At 41.3% G+C, this 19,400-nt stretch overlaps 1 protein-coding gene across 1 annotated transcript in view; it reads right to left on the bottom strand.

Annotated features, from left to right (window-relative positions):
- atp9b (ATPase phospholipid transporting 9B) overlaps positions 1 to 19,400 on the bottom strand; it is a 150,298-nt gene that overhangs the window by 9,811 nt on the left and 121,087 nt on the right. The window contains exons 16-22 of the mRNA XM_060942667.1: positions 15,313 to 15,474; positions 14,443 to 14,535; positions 6,008 to 6,091; positions 5,746 to 5,916; positions 5,540 to 5,638; positions 1,393 to 1,482; positions 1,068 to 1,212 (exon numbers count right to left, since the gene is read on the bottom strand). Coding sequence (XP_060798650.1) covers positions 1,068 to 1,212; positions 1,393 to 1,482; positions 5,540 to 5,638; positions 5,746 to 5,916; positions 6,008 to 6,091; positions 14,443 to 14,535; positions 15,313 to 15,474 — 844 coding nt within the window. The remainder of the gene's footprint in view (positions 1 to 1,067; positions 1,213 to 1,392; positions 1,483 to 5,539; positions 5,639 to 5,745; positions 5,917 to 6,007; positions 6,092 to 14,442; positions 14,536 to 15,312; positions 15,475 to 19,400) is intronic.

Here is a 19,400-nt window from a genome sequence, read left to right as displayed (position 1 = left end):
GCTGAGATTTCCGTGAATGTATAGGAGATATGTTGTACATAAAATCCCGCGAATATGTGAATTCGCGAATACTGAACCGCGAATAGGTGGGGGTCTACTGTATAGTCAAAAACTTGGGCGGCACAGTGGTGTAGTGGTTAGCGCTGTCGCCTCACAGCAAGAAGGTCCGGGTTCGAGCCCCGTGGCCGGCGAGGGCCTTTCTGTGCGGAGTTTGCATGTTCTCCCCGTGTCCGCGTGGGTTTCCTCCGGGTGCTCCGGTTTCCCCCACAGTCCAAAGACATGCAGGTTAGGTTAACTGGTGACTCTAAATTGACCGTAGGTGTGAATGTGAGTGTGAATGGTTGTCTGTGTCTATGTGTCAGCCCTGTGATGACCTGGCGACTTGTCCAGGGTGTACCCCGCCTTTCGCCCGTAGTCAGCTGGGATAGGCTCCAGCTTGCCTGCGACCCTGTAGAACAGGATAAAGCGGCTAGAGATAATGAGATGAGTCAAAAACTTCAATTAAACTGGATTAACAGAAATGCAGCCCGTTAAAACGTCATGTAGAAGTCATAGAGCAAGCCATCCTTAACCTGCATTATGAACATTTTAATACAGGAAGTCATCAGGAGATAGCGAGATTGAGGAAAAAGGGCTAAACAGGAATGAAAAAAAAAAACCAAGACAGGAAAAATGGAGAGGGGGAAGAAAGCAAAAAGAAAGAAAGGACAGAGAGAGACAGAAAAGCGGGAGAGGGTGAGAAAAAAAGGAGGCACGAAAGAACAGAGAAGAAAGAAAAAGTGAGAGAGAGAGAAAGGGTGAGAGAGATGCGAGAAAGAAAGGAGAGAAAAGAAAAAGGAGACAGAAAAGCAAGAGATAGAAAAGAGAGGCAGAGAGAAAGAAAGCAGGAGCGAAAGAAAGAAAAAGGAGGAGAGATAGAAAGAAAGCAGGAGAAAGAAAAGAAGAGAAATAAGTACAGAAAGAAAGAGATAGAAGGTGAGAGAGATGGAGAGAAAGGGTGAGAGATATAGAAAGAAGGAAAAAAGAAAGAAAGAAGAGAGTGAGCGCGAGCACACGCGAGTGCTGACCGATAGCGCAGGTTCTGTTGGCTGTGTGCTGCTGAAGCAGTCTGACAATCTGGGCCTTCTGTGTGGGAGAACAGCGGCAGCACACCACGGCCGGACACTGACACGCCAGCTCCACAAACTCGTGCTCATAGTAACGCAGACACACCTGGAGAAAAGAGGGAAAAAAAAATAAAATAAAAAAAAAAAAAAACACCACACACACACTTTAGCAAACAAGGATTTCTGTGCTGTTCTTTTCAGATTCTCTCAGTATACATGGTACTTCCTGTTTCGCACCACCTAAGACAAACCTCATCAATAATGCAGAGTGTTTAAGCTGGCCTACCTCCAGAGAGTCTCCTGAGATCACCAGAGCGCAGTCGTGTTTCCTCCTGAAAGCGTTGAGCTCCAGGTGGGCCTCGCCTCGATTAGACACCTACCGTGTAGAACTTGTAATCAAAACTCACCCGATAACTCGTACAAGATTTCCAAACTGCCAATCATTATACAATCTGCAGAGATGCCTACCCCAAATTTTGAATTTCAGTATTCTTGAAAACATTTTTCAGTATTTTGGAATGACTTTCAGTAACATTAATTTATGCGCATTTCCATTATAAAGAGGTGCATATACCAATATGTTTAACATTTAAATTATTAAAAAGAACTGTTTTGCGTGAATTGAATAAACAAAACGCGAGCAGCCACCTCAACTGAATTTCCACTCAACAAATTTCTAGAGCATACAATATATCACATTTTTATAAATACAATAGTGTTCCCTGTTTGCAGACATTACGGTTGACTACCAATCATTGGTATTGAATGAAACTCCTCAAAAGTATTATATTACAACCCCGATTCCAAAAAAGTTGGGACAAAGTACAAATTGTAAATAAAAACGGAATGCAATAATTTACAAATCTCAAAAACTGATATTGTATTCACAATAGAACATAGACAACATATCAAATGTCGAAAGTGAGACATTTTGAAATTTCATGCCAAATATTGGCTCATTTGAAATTTCATGACAGCAACACATCTCAAAAAAGTTGGGACAGGGGCAATAAGAGGCTGGAAAAGTTAAAGGTACAAAAAAGGAACAGCTGGAGGACCAAATTGCAACTCATTAGGTCAATTGGCAATAGGTCATTAACATGACTGGGGATAAAAAGAGCATCTTGGAGTGGCAGCGGCTCTCGGAAGTAAAGATGGGAAGAGGATCACCAATCCCCCTAATTCTGCGCCGACAAATAGTGGAGTAATATCAGAAAGGAGTTCGACAGTGTAAAATTGCAAAGAGTTTGAACATATCATCATCTACAGTGCATAATATCATCAAAAGATTCAGAGAATCTGGAAGAATCTCTGTGCGTAAGGGTCAAGGCCGGAAAACCATACTGGGTGCCCGTGATCTTCGGGCCCTTAGACGGCACTGCATCACATACAGGCATGCTTCTGTATTGGAAATCACAAAATGGGCTCAGGAATAATTCCAGAGAACATTATCTGTGAACACAATTCACCGTGCCATCCGCCATTGCCAGCTAAAACTCTATAGTTCAAAGAAGAAGCCGTATCTAAACATGATCCAGAAGCGCAGACGTCTTCTCTGGGCCAAGGCTCATTTAAAATGGACTGTGGCAAAGTGGAAAACTGTTCTGTGGTCAGATGAATCAAAATTTGAAGTTCTTTATGGAAATCAGGGACGCCGTGTCATTTGGACTAAAGAGGAGAAGGACGACCCAAGTTGTTATCAGCGCTCAGTTCAGAAGCCTGCATCTCTGATGGTATGGGGTTGCATTAGTGCATGTGGCATGGGCAGCTTACACATCTGGAAAGACACCATCAATGCTGAAAGGTATATCCAGGTTCTAGAGCAACATATGCTCCCATCCAGACGACGTCTCTTTCAGGGAAGACCTTGCATTTTCCAACATGACAATGCCAAACCACATACTGCATCAATTACAGCATCATGGCTGCATAGAAGAAGGGTCCGGGTACTGAAGTGGCCAGCCTGCAGTCCAGATCTTTCACCCATAGAAAACATTTGGCGCATCATAAAACGGAAGATACGACAAAAAAGACCTAAGACAGTTGAGCAACTAGAATCCTGCATTAGACAAGAATGGGTTAACATTCCTATCCCTAAACTTGAGCAACTTGTCTCCTCAGTCCCCAGACGTTTACAGACTGTTGTAAAGAGAAAAGGGGATGTCTCACAGTGGTAAACATGGCCTTGTCCCAACTTTTTTGAGATGTGTTGTTGTCATGAAATTTAAAATCACCTAATTTTTCTCTTTAAATGATACATTTTCTCAGTTTAAACATTTGATATGTCATCTATGTTCTATTCTGAATAAAATATGGAATTTTGAAACTTCCACATCATTGCATTCCGTTTTTATTTACAATTTGTACTTTGTCCCAACTTTTTTGGAATAGGGGTTGTATATTGCCTGGCAAAATGTTCTACCTGTTAACGGATTCTAATAAAATTTTTTAAAAATTTCTTATTTCACGCCAAAGAGAGTCCGACATTGTTATCTTAATGTCCCAATATATAAATACTTCAGCATAATGCTTCAGAAGAGACATTGAATAAAATGACATTTATAATTGTATTTAAAACAGTGGAATGATCAATTTTTTGCCACAATCCCAACAGCACTAATCATAAAATTCTGTTTTTGATCATACTACATGTACATTTGCACTTGCAACACTGAAAAGACTTTGAATTAAAAAAGTACAGCCAGTGTTTGATATTTCAGTGAATAAAAATCAGACATGTAAAAAGAAACTGAATAAGTTTAACTCACATTTCATGGCACTAATTGGCAAGTTCAACTCCAAGCACAGGTCAACCATCACCGCTTCAGCATGGGTCACGTTCCGTGTCTTTTCATCCACAGATTTCGTAAAAAACTGCTGGATACCCCCAGATTTACTTTCCGCCTGACTCGCCATTTCAGCATACTCCATATGTTTTTTTTGGAGTTGACATGCCGCGTGCAGTCATCGCGACCACCATGAGTGATGTTAATGTCAGTTCTACACAGTTTGCAGTGCGCGTATCCATTGCCCTTTTGACTGGGTGTAATGCACGGCCATTCTACCGTATCGAAAATAGCGCAAACAAATGTGCGGAACCTGCGCATGTCACACACAGCATGTGCGGTTGTCGTAAAAATAAATAGCCTAGCCGTGAATCGCGCATGGATTGAAAAAGTCGCTTGGACATTTAAAAACAACTCACTGGAATTTTTTAAGACTTTATAATAATTCCGTACAGAATAACACTGTTTGCCGTAACATCGTATTTACGTAACTTTTCCGTACAAAATACGGCCAATCCGTACTAGTAGGCATCTCTGAATCTGACACGCGCACACAATACTGATCAAGGCCCTGTCCACACGGCAATGGATTCAGGTGAATCCGATACAATTGTTTATCGTTTCGGCCTGGCGTCCACACGGCACCGGCGTTTTGGGTGCCCCAAAATGCAATATTTTGAGAACGGGTTCCAGAGTGGAAAGATCTGGCAACGTTGCCGTTGCGAAGTCGTCTGGATGAGTAGAACGGATTTGTTTACGATGACGTCACAACCACATGACTGTCAGTGCTTCACGCCGGGTAGAAGTGTAACGAACTCGATGCGAGTTGTCAACAAATCCTATAACTTGGTTCATGAAACGCGCTTACAAAATATTTTCACTGTGAATATTTATTGTGTAATGGTGCAAAGTGAGTGAGAGAGAGAGAAAATAGCCCTTAGGGCAGAGTCAATCCCGCCAGCAAAAATAGGGAAAAAAAGGAGCGATCTCACCTCTTCAGATGTTGGTTTAAGTCCTACAATACATTCCTCAAAAAGGGCGTAGAAGAACAAATTAATCCATCAACGTGTAGCATTCAATTTATTCCGGACCATTAAAGACGCCGCCTTCCGCGTAGAATCATACGTCATCCTCGCCGCCATATTGGATGGGTCAAAGCGGAGAATAAAGATGCCTCATTCATGTGCTGCGTTTAACTGTACCAACAGGTTTACAGTCCAAACGAGATCACATGGGATTACCTTTCACAGGTGAGACTGGAAAAATACTTTTCATTGTATTTGGTCATTATAACGTAATTTTACGAACAGATTTTTCTGACTTTGTGGCTAATATGAAGTCTCGCGCATAATAGTTTATGTGCATGCGTCCTTACTTCTTCTATTGTTCTGGTGTCTCCGAAGGGACCGTCTTACAACGCCCCTAGAGGTGTGGCATGTGTATTGCATCGTTTTCAGCAAGCGTTGCGTTGCCATATGGACCTGATATTTTACTGATTGTTGCCCATTTGGACGCGATATTTTTTAAAATAACATCTCGTTGCCGTTGTCGTGTGGATGTAGCCCAAGTGAAATGGTTTTCTTCAAGTTTCTAGAGCAGCTAACGAAATATACAGCATGGATTTGAAACCAAGGCTTTAACACCAACCGGCCTGAAGACGTGTATATCTTGGTTTCTGGACACCAGATGAGAGCTTTTGGCGATGCACGTAGCCGTCTCTAGCTTGTCTCCGGTCAACATCCAGATCTGTAATGTGAGAGAAATAATGGTTAGTAGAAGACCCCACCACTGCACAGAATATTCCGCCATCTTCTAATCCTGAGTAAAGTAAAGTAGGTTGCGGGTGGCTGGACCTTGATGCCAGCGTTGCGGAGGAGCTCCAGCGTGGGTCTGACGTCAGCCTGCAGCTGATCCTCTACTCCGGTCACACACAGCAGCTCCATCTCCCTCTCCAAACTTTCAACCACTGCTGCAACTTTCAGAGCACGATCATGCAGACTCAGCTTCGCCTGGTTATAACGATTCTACAGAGGCACAACGCAGCGATAAAGGAGGAGGATAATGCCACAAAAAGCATTCAAATAAACCCCAGTTATGAGGATCATGGATTTGTACCTCAAAGTCCTGGTACTGCTCCTCAGACAGAGACTTCTTTGCAACCACCAACGTCCGAAGTCCTTCTCTGGCCATGTTTCCGCACTAACACACACACACACACACACACACACACACACACACCTTTTTCCCACCCAATTCAAACATAACTTTGTATATTTTAATTCATTAAAGCAGCTAGAGATGATGAGAGATAAGATCTTCCCTGTTGAATTATAATAGGGTGAGGTTTTTTCCCCACTTTCCAAAAAACTACTTAAAAAAAAAAGTCCAGAATAAATTTTCTACACCTTCATTAAAAACCAAACATGCAAGATACAAAAAACAAACCCAATATACTAATACACCATGAAAAGTACTGGGCGGCGAGTTTGGTACATAAGTACATGCTAGTAAAACAACTTGCTTTCTCACAAGCAGATTCAGTTCTCACGTGCATCGTCTTAAGTCACGATTTTTATACAAATGGCCAAACCTGCAGCATAATTACGATTTTGTTCATCACTAACCATAAGTTGGCTTGCTAACTTAACATATGTATGTATGTATGTATGTATGTATGTAAGTAAGTAAGTAACCTGGTACCATAATCACCCTCTATTCATTTTCTTATCAGGCGGATCAAGCCAACAAGCCCTTATATATTTATTTAAAAATAAAAAATAAAAACCCCTCACTAACTGAGCTCCTTTAATACCAGTTTTAAAGTGCATATTCTGGACCAATTTCGTTTTTATATGAAAGTATGCCCCTTTACACACTCATCCAGAAGGGTAATTTTGCACAAGGCCATCTGTCTACAGCAGAAAAAAAATAAAAAACAAAACGCGTCTGGAAAAATCCCAAGGGAGTCTGGAGACAGATTCGTGACGTTACCTGCGGAAGCGCCAGCAGGCTGCGAGAGCTTTGCACGGTTTCAGTGCACAGCCTGCGTAGACCAAGCGCTCCCATTTCTCTCTCATTGTCCGGTCTTTTGGAAAACGATGAGTACTAATCCCATCAAGATTGGTGTTGCTACACCCTCCTACGATACATCTGTTAACCGTTTTAATAATTACGTGATAACGTTGAAGAAATTTGCAGGAAGCCACCAGGTCGTTTTCTCATAAACAAACCAGCGCTGGCGTAGGATTCAGAGGGAGGCGTCCCGCATGTGACGTCACGAAAATCAACGTTTGCCGGGAAATCCAAATGCCAAGTTTTTTCAGAGGCGGACCAATTCGCCTCAAATGGCTTGATTTCAACTGAATTTTTCTGGTATTGCGCTAGGGTTGGGTACCGAAACTCGGTACAGGTATGGCACCGGGGCGAACATCAACGGTAGAAATCAGTCCGAAATACAACATGAATTTCGGTGCCACAAAATACACAGCTGCGCCCTCTGGTGTTCACTGTTAACAGCGGCACCGTATTCAGCAGGCAGAAAGGTCAAGATGTCTCAAGCAAAACGTTGCAAAGTATGGTTACATTTTACAAGAAAGCAGGGCTTTGAACCGGTTCAAGGAACGAAAACGAAAACCGGGAACTTTTTCTATTTCACATGGAACAGAAACGAAACCAGAAACTTTATTATTTTGTATGTTCCGGAACAGAAACGCTTATTAAAAATAATGGCAACCGGTTAATACCGGTTTTTATTTCGTTCCTCAAAGTTTCCGTAGCCTACAAATAAAAAAAAAGTCATTCTTCTCCTGCGCAAGTTTCTATGACCCGCTGGGGTTCACTTCCTGTGTGACGTTCGCTGACTGAATGGAGAGAGCGGGAGGGTGGACTACTATCACGTCTCTACATCTTAAATAAGAGGTAAATATTGCAGTCTATCGTTATTCAAAAACGTCAATTTCAAACACGATATCAATATATTTGACCACGTTAATGAGAGGCTCGCGAACATTAAATGACGTTAACCTCTGTTAGCCTATCAATGCATAGGGCCTGACTAGCCTTTGGTAACACACTAAACGAATTCTCTTTCATTTTTGGCACTTTTTCTGTTTGTGTAGATGGGAAGACATACTGAGAATCCAAATCGCCAACATTTGAAATAATAATTGTTTTGAATTATTTCTTGTCTTATTTAATGAAGGTTGTAATAGAATTAGCCTACATTTGGCTTAAGCTGGATGAGACAGAGACATAATTTTATAGCCATTTGTTAAACAGCTGACAGGGAACGTAATTAACCGTTCCGGGAACGAAATTTTTTTGTTCTAACCGGTTCGGGAACGTCTATTTAATGGTGGAACCCAAAACTGGAAACGTTAAAATTCTGTTTCTGTTCGGAACGAACCAATAGGAAAAAAATTCTGGTTCAAAGCCCTGCAAGAAAGGATGCTGAAACTTCCACGTGCAACAAACGTTTGAGGACATTTTCGTGCAAAAGCGGGAACACGTCAAATTTAATGAAACATTTGGTCACACATGGAATCCATCTAAAGGCCGAAGCTTGCACCGTTTTTGACAGCCTCCGTGAATGTGACCCTATAGCAAGTGCATCGGAAGCATCCAACGTGGGAGTCCCTATGCCCAGCCCAAGCGATGGAGCTCCCAGCCCAGCTAGCACGGACATACTGGATGATGATAATAGCAGCATTTGCTCTTCAAGTGAGTATTTTTTAACACTGCTAAACAATTGATGCATGCTAATTCCTATTGTGAAATGTAGGCGTAAATGTTTCGAGTAGCACAGATGCAGTCTCACAGCTTGTGTGAAAATGCGTTTGTCAGGCTGACAGGTTAGGTAAGTCATATTTGATGAGCAAGTGTTGTACACGTTAAGAAGGCACAACGAATCAATCGCATTAAATGCGTTCAACTCTGGTTGTAAGCCTATGAAATGTTGCCGTTTAGTCGGTAGCAAAAAACAGCTCAGCATATGAATAACGATAGTCCTAAATGCGGAGTTTATGAGAACAGCATTACATGGCATGTTCAAAATAAATTAATGAATTAATTGATATTTTAAATGAATTTATATTTTGTGGTCTTTCTAGTTACGCCTTTCATTTCATGGAACATTTCGCATTTCATTGTCCTGTTCCATGTGCACTGGCATTGCTAGTCATTAGGCCAAAAAAAAAAAAGTGTGTGTGTTTTTCCAGTTACGTAGATTTCAAAACTAGGGTCGGTAGGCAGGTTTTTTTTTTTTTGAATTTTTTTTATTTTGTTCGAAAAAATTAACACAAATAAACATCTTACAAAATAGTATTTTGGCACAGAATCCTTTATACCACACATCATAATAAAATAAAAGTGTTTTAAATCTTTAAACGAATAAAAAAAAAAAAATCGCGAGAGTTCGAGTTATGATCTACGGAAGCGTATTGCTGCCACACTCAAAAAAAAATTGGCTTAGAATCAAGTAATTACGTGAAAAGATATTGTTAACAAAGTTATCACGTTTTTACAATATATTTATCATGTAATAACATCACGTAATTTCATGACGTTATTTCATGATATTTTCATGTAATAACCTGAAAACACCTTATCAAGAAATAATGTGAAAATAACGTCCTAGGCTAGGCTACTTCCATTAAAAGCAGATGGCCTCGCCTACTGTAGAACTTGGGTCGAGCAAAAACACCGAGCAAAAAAAACATGGCTGAATCCTGAATGACTCCTATTTGTATAAATAGGGGACTACATAGGCGGCAAAATGCAGTGTTTTTCCCTGCCATGGAAGTGCACTTGTATACTGAAGAGGAAGCAATTTGCATTACAGCCTTGAATGAGGATTCAAAATGGCGGCTCGGCTCAGTTTTCCCTTCCTCCTTCAGTATACAAGTGCGCTTCCATGTTTATGTAGGAGGGCTGATACAAGTGGCGAAACATTTTACTTTTTATCGTTTCTTTCACAACTTGAATGCGTTGAAACAAAAAATTATGACAAACTAACGCCGCTTACACTAAAATATCGAGGGAAATTTGTAATAATTTTACGGTCGGCAATTTTGACGCGGAAATTCTCGATCGGTCGGGTTACCGGAAACACTTTTTTTTTTGGCCTTACATGTAAAAGTCGCGACTGGGAAAAAAACGAAAAAAAGTTTAGGGTCGGGCGGTACGGATTAGGGTCAGTCGGGTAACCGGAAACACTTTTTTTTTTGGCCTTAGAATAAGTGAATGTACTGTACAGTTGTGTACAATTGTTGAAGTACAGTACAATGTGAATTTGATTTCTTTTATCTTTTTTATTTATTATTTAAGGGATTTAAAGTAATCTGTTGTTCAATTTGACCTTGGACTTTGCCTTAGGAATAAAAAGTCATTGCTTCATTACAAATTCTGTGTGTGCTGCTTTTTTTTTTTTTTTTGAAAGTACTGATTTAAATACCGTTTAGGAACCGGCACCGTTTTGAAAGTATCAATTTGGCACCGGTATCGAATGAAACCCTTTCAATACCCAACCCTATACTGCGCAAGGCACAAAAATTGTACAAAATGCGACAGATATTTGACCAAAGTTTAATATAAAATAGGAGAATTACATTGCTCTTGCTCCTGAATTTACCTGTGATATGCACTTTAACCCTTTGATGCAAAACATATGCACACCCCTTCTAAAGCACAACATGGGTCAAAAATGACCCGCGTTCATTTTCCAGGTTATTTCATGCTGACTGAGTTTTTCTTTGCTCTATCTTTTGAAATCAATTTATTTTATGATTGAATATTCCAAGTATTCTTTAAATATCTTGTTTTTAATTACCACAAATCATTAATTTTTTCTTTCCTACTTTACGAACAAAAATACTTTTTATATTACTACACATGGGTCATCCAAGTGTGATTTAAAATTAAATGTCTTAATACTATAATAATAATTTGTTTCAAGTAATTACTTTAGCAGTGAATGGGGGCAGTTATTTATTTATTAACTATGTAGTTAGCTAAGCCAACTACAATAAAATTAGCTAACTAAAGTAGAATATGTCAACAGCTCGGTAGCTAATAGTAATTACTTGTGACTTTCTGACAAGTAATCTACTCTCAAGGTAACCTAAACAATCAATTTTTTTCAAAGGTAATGTTAGAACAATTGAAAACCATGACTCCCATGTATTAGATGGGCAAAGGGCGCCGTGCTGAGCTGTGAAATGTCTGACACAAGCACAATTCACAGTTCCCACCAAACGCTGGAGTAAATGCATGCGGGTCGGTTCTGACCCATGTGTGTAAACTTGATGTAGAATTACAAAAGCTGTGCTTGTTCATAACTTAAGAAAGGAAAAATAAAAATGATTTGTGCTAAACAAAAACAAGATATTTACTGCATATTTGGAAAAGTAAATGACAAAATGAATTTATTTCAAAAGTATATCATAGAAACACTCAGCCATACATGAAATAACCTGGAAAATGAATGCAGGTCGTTTTTGACCCATGTTGTGCATTAGAAGGGTAGTGATACAAAAAGGGTTTTTATTCAAAAAGTAAGAAAGGAAAAAAGAAAATAAGGATGTATGATGATCAAAAACAAGTTAATTGAGGAATACCTTGAATACTGAATGATGGAATTAATTTATTGCAAAGATATAGAAGATAAAAACTCAGCCGGGTCACTTTTGACCCATGTTTTGCATCAAAGGATTAAAGGAAGCACTTAAAAATTGTGTTTAAAAGCTACAGGATGTAATATTTTGGAATTTCAAGCTCTCTGGTTGGGGGGGGGGGGAGCCATTGCGAACCGCTTGTGGAAACAATCCATTTATTAATGCAGGTTGTGCTTTATCCTTCCCCTGACTGGCTGTGGCTCCTGCCCCTCACTTCTTTCATGCCTGAAGTAGGGGTGTGAATACATTCGCGTATCTGAGCTTTGCATACAAATTTCCTGCCTTGTCAGACACAATGCAACACCCGCGACATTACTTGCTGTGAATTACTCATACAGGATCGCCATGACGACTGCCAGCAGCTCAGGAAGATCATGTTATACAGCATTTCCCACACCTGACTCAATAATTGTCATTATTTAAAAAATTTTTTTTTTAAATGAATAAAAAAATAAATAAAAATAAAAACCCCGCACAGTGGTGTGATGTTGTCTCACATCAATTAGGTGATAGGTTTAAAACCTAAAACTCCTTGCTGACTGGGGCCTTTCTGTGTGGGTTTCCTCTGGGTTCTCTGGTTTCCTCCCACAGTCCAATGATCTGTAGATTACGTCAACTGGCTACTCTAGGGTCCTGTCCACATGGCAACGGATTCAGGTGAATCTGATAAAATTGTTTATTGTTTCAGCCTGGCGTCCACACGGCACCGGCGTTTTGGGTGCCCCAAAACGAAATCTTTTGAGAACGGGTTCCAGAGTGGAAAAATCTGGCAACGGCGCTGTTGCGAAGTCGTCTGGATGAGTAGAACGGATTTGTTTACGATGATGTCACAACCACATGAATGTCAGTGCTTCACGCCGGGTAGAAGTGTAACGAACTTGATGTGAGTTGTCAACAAATCCTATAACTTGGTTCATGAAACGCGCTTACAAAATATTTTCACTGCTTTCCAAAAACAAAAACAATCCCGCCAGCAAAAATAGGGGAAAAAAAAAAAGAGTGATCTCACCTCTTCAGATGTTGGCTTAAGTCCGACAATACATTCCTCAAAAAGGGCGTAGAAGAACAAAGTAATCCATCAACGTGTAGCATTCAATTTATTCCGGACCATTAAAGAATTCTGGAGGATATCAGAATGTTGGCATACCGGCTTCCATCTACCCCCATTCATTCCTCTTTCCGCGTCTTTCATTTTACGCTACTGATTAATAATCAAAACTTTATGTGGCTGATGCTACAGAAGAAGGGGTTTATGCGCATGCGTCTACTTCTTCTATTGTTCTGGTGTCTCCGATGGGACCGTCTTACAGCGCACGTAGAGGTGTGGCATGTGTATTGCATCGTTTTCAGCAAGCGTTGCATTGCCATATGTACCTGATATTTTATTGATCCGTTGCCCATGTGGACGCGATATTTCATTCATCTCATCTCATTATCTCAAGCCGCTTTATCCTTCTACAGGGTCGCAGGCAAGCTGGAGCCTATCCCAGCTGACTACGGGCGAAAGGCGGGGTACACCCTGGACAAGTCGCCAGGTCATCACAGGGCTGACACATAGACACAGACAACCATTCACACCTACGGTCAATTTAGAGTCACCAGTTAACCTAACCTGCATGTCTTTGGACTGTGGGGGAAACCGGAGCACCCGGAGGAAACCCACGCGAACACGGGGAGAACATGCAAACTCCACACAGAAAGGCCCTCGCCGGCCACGGGGCTCGAACCCAGGACCTTCTTGCTGTGAGGCGACAGCGCTAACCACTACACCACCGTGCCGCCCCGGACGCGATATTTAAAAAAAAAAAAAAAATCTCGTTGCCGTTGTCATGTGGCTGTAGCCTAAATTGCCCATAGGTGTGAACGCGAGTGTGAATGGTTGGTTGTCTGTGTTAGCCCTGTGAGCTTGCCGACCTGCCCGACCGCGCCTCTCACCCAAAGTCTGCTGGGATTGGTTCCAGCTTCCCCAGCAACCCTGACGGGTAAAGCCTCGGTCACAACCGGCTGTATGTGCTCCTACGGCCGGTCTACGTGCAAAAAACGCAAGAAACGCACGGAGGGCGCGCATGTGACGTGCTGATTTTCAAGCCGTAGACCGGCCGCAGAGGTTCTTTGTCACGTCAAACAAACTCTACGGGCGATTACGTTTTTTTCAGGTTGCAAGACAAACTTACGGCCAACACGCGTCTTTCTCCACAAAAAACAAACAAACAAAAAAAACCGCAGCGATTTGGGAAACGCCAAAAAATCGCACGGCCAAAAAATCGTACGTCCGGTTGTGACCTAGGCTTAAGCGGTATTGATAATGAATGGAAAGTTTATTTAACTGTCTGGACCAAAATCTATATCATTAAGTTACGGTACATATTTCTTTAGCACTCATTACAGGCAGAGAATCACCACACATTAAATAAATAAAATAGCCTTAGGAGGATTTCCGAGCCCTGACTACCCAGAATTAGGGCAGAAGTTTATTTTTGATATGAAAACCCAACAGGCTGATGCTCATCTCTGATTACTTATTGACAAGCCCTCACACACCCCCACATCTACATACACGCACATCATTTTCACCACAGCCAGGATTATGACATGCAGCGCTATACTGCCTCCCAGGAACGTTCCTCTATTTAGGCCACTCATTAATTAATAAATAAAAGGTCACCTTCAGTGTTCAGTGAGTGCAGATTGTTCATCCGAATGGGAAATGGAGCCTGGCGTTTTCACTGCGGCTCAGTCTGCACAGTCCTTGTGATTTAGAGTTGGTTGGAAATTAAGTAGAAGGGCTTTGCTTTTCAGTCCTACTTCGAGTCTGAATGGAGTGCACATTTATAAAACGGCGTATTTAGCTAGTCACACTTTATAAAACTTCACGCTTACCTCTTCCTCAAGCCAGTCGTTATATTGCACAATGCTGGCCATGGCAACGTCCGCCCCCTTCATGTAAAACGTGATCTCCCCAGTGGCCTCCTCCTAGAGTTGTGATTCAGACAAAACCCAAGTTTAAAAAGTGAAAATAATGTTAAATGTGATTTGCAGTCATAAAGCAAGCAGTAGGGTGCATCAGTTGCCCTCACTTTCATAAAATCTGATGCGTTTTTGTTTGGGTGTTCCTTTTCACCAATAAAGACATCCTGTAAAATTTTTTGACCATATTCAGAAGTCTAATGGTGGCACCATGAGGTTCATTTTTTGCCAAAAAAAACGCTTATTTTATGTTTTCGCGTAAGGTTCGAATCACAATGTTGGACTCCATTTATTGATTTCTTGTGAGCCAGAGATCATGTTAAGAACCTTTGCGAGGGATTGAGAAGCATTAATGTGATTCATAATCCATTTGTATTGTTTAAAAGTAGTTGAACAATGATTCAATGAACAGCTAAAACTCAAACTGTGCTTGATAATATATTTAGAATATGGACTAAAAATGTGTATCTAAGATATTTGGTATACTCTATAAGGTGCCAGAATGTTTCATGAAAAGTGATCGAAATTTTGTCATAAAATAGCAGCTTTTTCCATAACTTTGAGCTCCTGGCGCCACCATTAAACTTTTGAATTTTGTCAAAATATTTCACCCAGTGTTTTTTCTTACCAAAAGGAACATAAAAACAAAAATGCATCATGATCGGAGGAACTTTTCATTTTTAGGGGGCAACTGATGCACCCTAGCAAGCATGGTTTAACAATATCTCTCTAACAAATCTATCGTGTTTCACATCATTCCCTAATCTTTTCTATAACACACACCCGGACAATGATGCCCATGCGCTTGCTCTCGGAGGTGAAGGGGAAGACCTGCAGGATGCAGAAAGTCAGGATTTGGCCTGCTGGAGTCTTCAGTTGTAGCGAGTTCAGGTCTCTGTTCACCAGGGTCAGGCCCACACTCTCCGTCCAATGCACCAGGGCCACCTACAGAACATCACACTGTGGGAGTGAGTGATGGTGTGCGCTTCCTGATGATGCGTCACTGCTTTTTTTTTTTTTTTTTTAAAGTTTTGCATTTATATTTAAAAAAAAAAAAACTACTGCATCGTTGTCATTACTACATACAGGAATTTTTGCAAAATTTCCAATTTCTTGCCTTCTTCATGCATTTGATAAACAGTAAATAATAAAACCGCAGTAAATACCCCTATTCCACAACTATAGTGATCCATATTATGTCAAGAACCGCTCAACTAAGTAAAGAGAAACGACATCCATCATTACGTTAAAGGGCTGATGACACAAACATGACTCTATGCAATTTCTTAAATAAACTATACAACATGGCAAACATGTTAGATTTCTGTTATAATTACGTGAAAAGAAGCTGTTGTTACGCGAATATCCAACTTTTAATTGCACAGCGCAAGAAAACTGGGTCCGTGGCTCGCGGCCATGTTGTGACGTCAGTGGGAGAACACGCTGCGGTTCACTGGCTGTTCTACTCTATGGAAATGGCGCATGAAAACGCCGGTGAACTCTCTAGTGCTAGCTCTTCCTCTTCTGGGAGTCTAGAATTGTGTTGATCTCTTCCGAATAGAATCTATGATAGCCTACCCTCTTTACCCTTTGCCTCTCGTTGCTAGGCGGCAGTTACATGAAAGCCGCAAGCTTTCGCAAGCAAATACATGACTGATATCACGCCGACTTTATGATTACATTTATGATTATCATGTAGAATCTATAGCTCTACGCACCTTTATCTTATGTCATTTCACAACACATGTTCTGACAGGAGGACTGTCTTTGGATCCGGCATAGCTACTAGTAGACCCCCTCTGGAATACTGTAGGCACTGCTGATGGTAGCAGTACGTTTGTGCTGAACTGCACACCCAAGAGATTCTTTAAAGCTGGGAAGGGTGTCAAAACAATCCAAATCGAAGTGTTCAGAGCACAGGACGGATGTTGGTGAGGGCTCCCACTTGTCACGAGTGCGCCTGACTTGCTTCACCCACTTCGCATGCAGCTCGGGATCTCTGGGAAACTTGAATAAACTTACCCCATCCTTGTGGGTTTTGGAGCAAAAGCCGGCAACACAACGCGAAGGCATAATAACTATATAATAATGTCTAATAAAAATACTAATAATGATAAACTGAACACCTGCCGCATCAACAACAAATTGGTAAGTTAGGAGGAAGGTTCTTTCGCTGACGTCATATAGCTCCTCCTCCTCTTTCGTCTCCTGGGTGTTGCAGCCCCGTCAAATTTGCCCAGATAGACGCGTTTTTTTATCATAACTTGTAAAATAGGCGCCTTCGTGAATTAATATATGGATCATCGGGAATTACTTTTTATGTTATAAAACATCGCCAAAGATGTCAAAAACGTGTCATCAGCACTTTAAGACATGAAGTGACTTAATTAGGGCAAGGCTTTATTAATTAAAAAAAAAAGCAAACAAACAAACAAAAAAATACTGAATTACAAGTTGTGTCCAAACTTTTGACTGGTACTGTATATACACATACACAGTTTGGACTCAAGTCATCAAATCTGGTTTAAATTGAAAAATAAAATGCAAATTTATCATGTTAAACTGGATGCAATTTAGCAAACTCCGCTTAAGCAGTTGCATAACCCAACTCTGAATATGTGTAACTTTTCCCAATGTAAATATTGTCAGAACCTTTGGACGAACTGCAAGTCGCTAAATCTGAATAAACCCTGGAGTTTTAAATGGGGGGGGGGGGGGGGGGGGGGGGGCGCTGTCAGATTTAGCATTGTATTAAACTGGACAGTCTAAAATCTATCAGCATCCATATCTAAATCAGATGATATTTCGAGTGTGGTGGTACTTAAAGATGACTATATAATCGTATGCAAGTGCACACTTAAGACACTTAATTGTCTGAAGGTTCTCGGTCATAGTAAACTATAGGTGCTAAAGAAGGCAACTGGACTTGCTTGAAATTCTTGAAGACGTTTCACCTCTCATCCGAAAGGCTTCTTCAGTTCTGTCTGACTAGTGTGGAGTTTCAGGTATTTAGACATTGGGGAAATGAAACAACCGCTTCACAGGTGCATGGCTCAACACAGGAGAGCCAGTTCCTCAGGGCAGGACTCTACAGTCCATCTTCATCTCAATAACAAAGGTCATTCATTTCAGGACTGCAACGTACACATTTTAGCCAGAGAAGACAGATGGTTTGAGAGATGAGTAAAAGAAGCCATCTTCGTCAACCTGGAATGACCATCACTGAACAGAGGAGGTGGCCTGAACTCCCTTTTCCACCAAATCAGTTCCAGGGCTGGTTCGGGGCCAGTGCTGGTTCACAGCTCGTTCAACTTGCGAGCCAGCTGAGAACCAGTTTGCTTTTCCATAGCTCGCGGTGCTAAGGGAAGCCACGTCATTACGTCGCTGTATACGTCAGTTACGTCGCTACATTTGCATAAACCTTGGCGCGAACATCGAAGCAAAAACAACACGGAAGAAGCAGCAGCAACAACAGCAATAATAATGGATGACTTCGTGTTTGTACTTTCGCGGTCTTGTTATTGTTGTTGGTCTTAACAACTCCGCCCCCCCGCTGACGTAAGCGGTTCTTTCCTCTGGCCCAGCAGAGAGTTGGTGCTAGCCTGGAACTGGTTTTTCTGGCCCCAGAGCCAGTTCTTTGTCAGTGGAAACAGAAAACCCGGTTCCAAACTAAGCACTGGCCCCGAACCAGCCCTGGAACTGCTTTGGTGGAAAAGGGGCATGAGACACCACTTACAGTATCAGCCACCTACAATGCAGTCCTTGACACATTTCCCAGACAACTGAATACACATCCACACCAAGACTCAGCTGACTTCAAATGACTCACATGATTGCAGAGAGAACCAACAACCCTCTAGACTGCTAACACCGTTCGCACTCGGCCCCCAGTGACCTGCACCTACAGGATGAGTCAACGACCCAGGTGACCTCAACGACTCTCCTTAGGGTTGCTTTTGATCCACTAGAGGATAAATACCTGGAACTCCCACTAGTCAGACAGAACTGAAGAAGCCTTTCGGATGAGAGGTGAAACGTCTTCAAGAATTTCAAGCAAGTCCAGTTGCCTTCTTTAGCACCTACACTACACTTAATAACTGAAGGCCAAGAGCGGTTGTTAAATCCCATCAGTGATTATTACCTCCACCAATGAGGTTACGTTTTCAGTGTGGTGTTTCGTCCGTCTGTCTGTAAGCAGAATTGCACAAAACCTACCACCTCAATTTCCATGAAACTTGGTGGAAAGGTGTAGCATGGGCCAAGGAAGAACCAGTTACATTTTGGAGTAGATCATGAGTCAGTGATCCAGGAATTTTTCACTTTTGCAAACATTGCGAGATACAGCATTTGCCATACATCTTAAAATCAAATCAGTTCAGTCATGAAAAACAGTCAGTGTAGAAATAAAAAGACGCCATCTCACAATCCACATTCACGGGTACCAGTAATCCCCAAGGATACACATGTACAGTGGTGCTTGAAAGTTTGTGAACCCTTCAGAATTTTCTGCATAAATATGACCTAAAACATCAGATTTTCACACAAGTCCTGAAAGTAGATAAAGAGAACCCAGTTAAACAAATGAGACAAAAATATTATACTTGGTCATTTATTTATTGAGGAAAATAATCCAGTATTACATATCTGTGAGTGGCAAAAGTATGTGAACCTCTAGGATCAGCAGTTAATTTGAAGGTGAAATTAGAGTCAGGTGTTTTCAATCAATGGGATGACAATCAGGTGTGAGTGGGCACCCTGTTTTATTTAAAGAACAGGGATCTATCAAAGTCTGATCTTCACAACACATGTTTGTGGAAGTGTATCATGGCACGAACAAAGGAGATTTCTGAGGACCTCAGAAAAAGCGTTGT

This window comes from Neoarius graeffei, chromosome 16 (genome assembly GCF_027579695.1).
Source record: "Neoarius graeffei isolate fNeoGra1 chromosome 16, fNeoGra1.pri, whole genome shotgun sequence".
NCBI lineage: Eukaryota > Metazoa > Chordata > Actinopteri > Siluriformes > Ariidae > Neoarius > Neoarius graeffei.
Note: the sequence above shows the minus strand (reverse complement) of the source record. Positions and strands in the feature narration are given on the sequence as shown.